The sequence below is a fragment of the Mytilus edulis genome, chromosome 3 (genome assembly GCF_963676685.1).
Source record: "Mytilus edulis chromosome 3, xbMytEdul2.2, whole genome shotgun sequence".
Classification (NCBI taxonomy): domain Eukaryota; kingdom Metazoa; phylum Mollusca; class Bivalvia; order Mytilida; family Mytilidae; genus Mytilus; species Mytilus edulis.
The window spans coordinates 49,992,253-49,998,252 of NC_092346.1; the positions used below are offsets into that span (position 1 = coordinate 49,992,253).

Sequence of the window (6,000 nt, forward strand, 5' to 3'; positions counted from 1 at the left end):
TTGTCTGACAAAATATAACACATTGACATTAACAGATCTTGTCTAACAAAATATAACACATTGACATTAACAGATCTTGTCTGACAAAATATAACACATTGACATTAACAGATCTTGTCTGACAAAATATAACACATTGACATTAACAGATCTTGTCTGACAAAATATAACACATTGACATTAACAGATCTTGTCTGACAAAATATAACACATTGACATTAATAGTTCTTGTCTGACAAAATATAACACATTGGCATTAACAGTTCTTGTCTGACAAAATATAACACATTGACATTAACAGTTCTTTTCCAATTAAGTCTGACTGCATTGACATTAAATCTCTGGTCTGTCAAATCAGACAACATATGTATTTACAACCAATGGCTGATTTGACTACGTTGATATGAACAGTTGCTGTCTGTTAAAAATCAGAGGACATTTTGCCTTAACTGTTTTAGCCTGACAAAATCTGACCACATTAACAGCTCTTGTGCGGAAAACTCTTTCTACATTTACCTTATCAACTATAGTTTGACATCTTAACTCCCAATATTTGAATTATAACAAGTTTAAAACCTTAAAAACATTAGAAATTCATTAAACATTTTAGGACCTAAGGGAGCGAGGGGACAGACTGGTCCAGCTCCAATTGTAAACCCTGGTGATGGACCAAGAGGACAGAAAGGAGAATCTGGATTCCCTGGTCAAGCAGGAAATGATGGCCGTAGGGGACTTCCTGGTGATGAAGGTCCTAGAGGTAATTCTGGGTTCCCTGGTCAGACAGGAGAGCCAGGTATTCCCGGGCCAAAAGGTGAAATAGGTAATCCTGGTCCTGATGGCTTTTCTGGACAGTCTGGACGAGGAGGAATTGACGGAATACCTGGACGTCCAGGGGCGGATGGACCAAATGGTCGACAAGGTGTCTCACCAGGAATATACTTTGCCAGGTTTGTTACATAAAATACGACTGTATATATGTTGTTAAGCTCTTTTTAACGTTTATTCCTCAATCCAGAATCCCTCTTAAAAAAATGAAAGATGAACTTTTCGAACATTATTTGTTTCTTGTTGTGTTTAGTCCTCTTTATTTTGATAACAAAAAAACAATGAATGGAATATTTGTGGCATCATTCGATAATTTATATGCTTATTATACATCAATTAGACAACAACCCATGAAACATGAAGGGAAAAAAACTGAAAGTAATGTATTATATTCTTAAACAGTGTGAGTATTAATTGTGTATTGCAGGCACAGTCAGACAACATTGGTTCCAGAATGTCCTCGTGGTACCAGCAAAATGTGGGAAGGCTTCTCTCTCAGTTTTATAATGGGTAATGGAAGAGCTGTAGGACAAGATTTAGGTGTGTAATTTTGTATTTATGTACTATTAAATCATAAGGATTAGTCAGGCACAGATCACTCAATAACGTAAGGGGGGAAAGTCCTGAGAATTATAAGGAGTTAGAGGACTATAATTTGACCCAAAAAATAGCTGTAATTTTATCTATAAATAACTTTTTTTCCCTGTTTTAAAGGGGTTGTGTGCCCATGTTTGAATCTATTTCTATAAAATTAAAGAAAAGAAAATTAAATTAAATGTACAGCTTAATATAGATAATAGAATATAATGTTTATACAATTAACAACTATCATGATCTGTGTTATGCCGAATTGCCTGAGAAAAATGTTCATCAGTAAATATTAAAACACTTTTACAAGTATGAAATTAAAAATTTGATTTGCTTTTGTTTGTTTTTAGAAATCTTAGTACTTTGCCAGTTATAATAAGCTTCACAGTCTGTTTTTAGATTTCTTATTATGGATAAACTAACACTTTCATGAAACTTTACTTTTTACATCTTTTATTTCCATGGTAACAGGTACTTCAGGAAGTTGTCTGAGAAGATTCAGTACCATGCCATTTATGTTCTGTAACATCAATAACGTTTGTAATGTGGCCAATAGAAACGACTACAGTTACTGGTTATCTACCTTGGAACCCATGACACCAATGATGAATCCAATCTCAGGACGGCCATTACAGAATTACATCAGCAGATGTTCTGTCTGTGAAGCTGTTGGAGAGGTAAGAGAATGGTTGTTGGACAGAAAGATATCAAAATTATAAGAAAGATGCCTTTATATATCATAGATATTTGAATGGGAATTAAGATCTGTTCCCCTTTGCAACCATTTGTACCATTAAAGTCACAAATGTACCAATATTTGAAATTTTTAAAAAAATATGACAAAAGTAAAAAAATCTAAGCAATCCTGTTATATCCTGTTGTCAAGGGCTGTGAGTGTTAAAATGGGTGACCTTACTACAGGAAGAATTGTGGGAAAATCCTTTAGAATGAATAAAAATTAGCTAAGTATCCACATTTTTTTTAAATTCACTACATGGAAAAGAAATAAAATAATAAAATTTGATTGGATGATTCAAGGAAGTATTCAAAATACCTGCCTAATCTAGAGAGAGATTGAATGTAGATATACTTAAAAGAAAATAATAGTAAAAATCATGATAAACCTGGAATGCTTGGACTGTACAAAAAGATTTAAGCAGCATAAACGGAGTAAATACATACAAACCTGTGTAACCAATAAGGGGCCTATAGAAAATAGCTCTATTTTGTCCAATATTTACTTTGCATGAGAGAATTGTTAACTTAGTTTTTGTAAAATTTACAAATTTATCAGCTATGACTTTATAAAAATTAAGGTGTTCAATAATTGCCAAAAAGATACACTGACCACTGGGCAGATGACACTATTTGGTAGTTTAAGAGTAAACAAGCATTTGTATTTAGTCATATCTATAAAGTCTCATGTTGACCTCTATATTGATAAGTTTGTATTTTATTTCAATCTTTTCAGGTAATGTCAGTCCATAGTCAAACATTGAGACTACCAGAATGTCCAGTAGGATTTAGCAGCATGTGGATTGGATATAGTTTCTTGATGGTATGTTCCATGCAATTAGCTTTTTGAGCTTGGAATATTACATGCAGTATTGCAAATAATGAGTTTATTTGAGGTGTCAAGATGAAGCATTTTTAAATCTGATTTATGGAGGGTCTTTTAGGACTTATGCAGATGATTTTGTTTTTGTTATTGAAAAATTTGATTTCTAATTGTTAGTTTTTGGAATAATTGTTTTCTCACGCACCTGCATACTAGATTTTTTATATGTTCTAATATTAATCTGAAAATTGGTATATCAGATATCAAATAAAAAAACTAATACATCGTTTGAAGATAATGAAAAAATGATTCCTTTCTGCATGTTCAGAAGAACACCAGAAAGGTTGAGACATAATAATAATAGAATAATAGTTGATCCAGGTAGAAAGCTGAAAAATGCCTTGAATATTGATCTAACAATTTTTTTTAACCCATTTATTTACTACCTGGTACCCTATATTTTTGTTTTGCAAAATGCTGATATTTCAAAGCTATATAGTACACGATATTGAATAGTAATGGTGCTTTTAAACTCATCTTGTTACACCAACAATTTTCTCTATGAACTATCTCCCCTTACATTGTTTTTCTTGTTATTTCATTGTTTATTTATGTATTTCAGAACACTGGAGCTGGTGGCCGTGGATCTGGTCAGAATATGCAGTCCCCTGGATCTTGTTTAGAAGATTTCAGAGCTGCTCCATTTATAGAGTGCCACAGTAGAGGCACATGTAATTATTATGCCACTTCTCTCAGTTACTGGATAGCCACAATAGATCAATTTAATCAATTCCGAAGACCGCAAGGTCAAACTCTAAAAGCAGGAAACTTAAGAACAAGAGTCGGTCGTTGTCAAGTTTGTATGAGAAGCTAATTTAATGGGTTGTTTTGACTTTAATCTAAACTTGACATGTTGTCTAAAAACTGAATCGATTGTTCATACATGTGAATTAATAAAATGTTAATTTGTTTATGTAAAAAATTATTCTATGCTTCTGTAAGATGTATGAATGTGTGAGAAAATTGTGATTTCTTTGCTCGCTCAAACAGTTTTGACATGTCTACTTTTATTAGTTTATATGTGAAATGTAGTTATATTACTTGTAGAATAAAACTCTATGATGGTAGGCAAGTTTCTTTTTTAACAAAAAGTAAATTAAACCAAAAAAAATTTGATAGAAAGAAAAAATTTGAAGCAATTGAAAAACAGAAAACAGGTAAAAAAAGAATAATACAGATGTATCTAGATAAATTCAGTACTGAATCCAAAGCTAGTTGTATGAGGGAATGTTATTTTATGTCTGTAAAACAGGGGAAAAGTCAACACATGACTATATTTTTTTAGCATACTGTTTTAATTAATTGATTGGAAATATATGAGATGGCTTATCAAAAAGGGCTAAATGACCTTGCTTGTATAACATTGCATGTAAGGAAGTAAAGAATTGTTTATGACAAAATTACATGAGGTGGAAAGAAAAATAACAGCTGATTGACAGGCTTGTGTTTAGTATTGAAAAATGCTATCTTAGCCCTATTCAGACCCATTCAGTACTGAATTTAATTCCTATATCAGTAAACTGTAGTTTAATTCTCTTTGCAAGTTTAATAAAGATGTACGAATTAAAAGTTTAGGGAGGGATGTTGTAAGATTTTAATGGTTATTTCTTTCATCATTGCATTAAGCTCAAACTGTATAATAGTTTTTTAATGGTTTCATAAGGTGCTATGGTTGTATGTATATTTTTTGAATTTTCATTGTATACTTTATGTTTAGTATTTGCTAATGTATGGGGGGTTATATGATTTTTATCATCAACTTGCATTGATGAAAATGGAGAGAATACTCAAATCGTAGGACTTGATATGAACAAAATGCATTTACTTTATAATATAGTTCCTGAATTTTACTGGTTATGAAAAATTATTTCAAGGTAATTATTTTATTTAATTAAACAAGAGTTCCACTTCATGAATTACATTAATAACCATCATTATAAGAATGTTTTATGAAGAAGGGACAGGTACCACAATGTCTTTCAAAAACTTTTTATTACTTTATATTGTGCACGATTATCTATATTTTTTGATAGTATCATTCTATTATGACTTTGTACAATAATTTGTAATACAAATTTCAAAATAATCATCTTACTTCAAAAATTTGATTTCCTTTTATTTTAAATTTGCAATATTCGTCTGCTGAATGTATTGTCAAAATTAAAACATCTAGTCAGTATATTCTGTCTCTAGTCAGTCAATAAATCTTTTTACAACCAATTTTGATTTAATGTTTTGTACTAAATTATAATCCTGGTACCTTTGATAACTATTGTATCTAATGTAGGCATTTACACATGTCCTTTCATTCCCTTAGGGAGCTACCATTTGATTTTTATGGGGGGGGCTAGGATGAAATTTGAAAAAAATAGGCAGGACAGGAGTTTTGAGTAAAAAAAAAGGCAGGATGAGACACTTGCAAAAAAAATAAGTCAGGACAACAATTTAGGTAAAAAAAAGTCAGGATAAACTAAGAAAAAAAAGGCAGGACCGAACAGAGTGAAAAATAAAAAGGCAGGACAGAGATTACAGCTAAAAATAAATGCAGGACAAAATTTTTCATCCTAGCCCCCCCCATAAAAATCAAATGGTAGCTCCCTTAGGTGTGAATTTTTAAATGATGCTGCCTCACCATCAACGAAATTGGGTAACGTCACTTTAAACATTCTTGAGTTATGGCCCTTAACAGATGAAAAAATGCTGAATTTTTTCGTTTCCTTTCTTTAACTTTAGTTTGCCTCAACCAAAGGTTATGAAAGTTATACACAATGCTTAATACCACAAAACACAGAGCAAATTTGAAATTTGGTGGCCTCACTTTTACTGTTCTAGTATTATGCTCCTTCAAAAAAACACAAAATGAGTAAAATGGTCATTAGTGTAAGAAGTTGTCTAACATTTCCATCTGTGAGGTCATTGTATATAAAACAAAAAGATATGGTATGATGGCCAATGAGACAACTCTCCAC

General features: G+C 31.7%; 1 protein-coding gene across 1 annotated transcript in view; it reads left to right on the top strand.

The window, feature by feature from the left end:
- Positions 1-5,251, top strand: part of LOC139515298 (collagen alpha-1(IV) chain-like) — a 120,478-nt gene extending 115,227 nt beyond the window's left edge. The window contains exons 46-50 of the mRNA XM_071304866.1: positions 611-947; positions 1,253-1,365; positions 1,885-2,090; positions 2,885-2,971; positions 3,594-5,251. Coding sequence (XP_071160967.1) covers positions 611-947; positions 1,253-1,365; positions 1,885-2,090; positions 2,885-2,971; positions 3,594-3,845 — 995 coding nt within the window. The 3' untranslated portion in view covers positions 3,846-5,251. The remainder of the gene's footprint in view (positions 1-610; positions 948-1,252; positions 1,366-1,884; positions 2,091-2,884; positions 2,972-3,593) is intronic.
- The last annotated feature ends 749 nt before the right edge of the window (positions 5,252-6,000 follow it).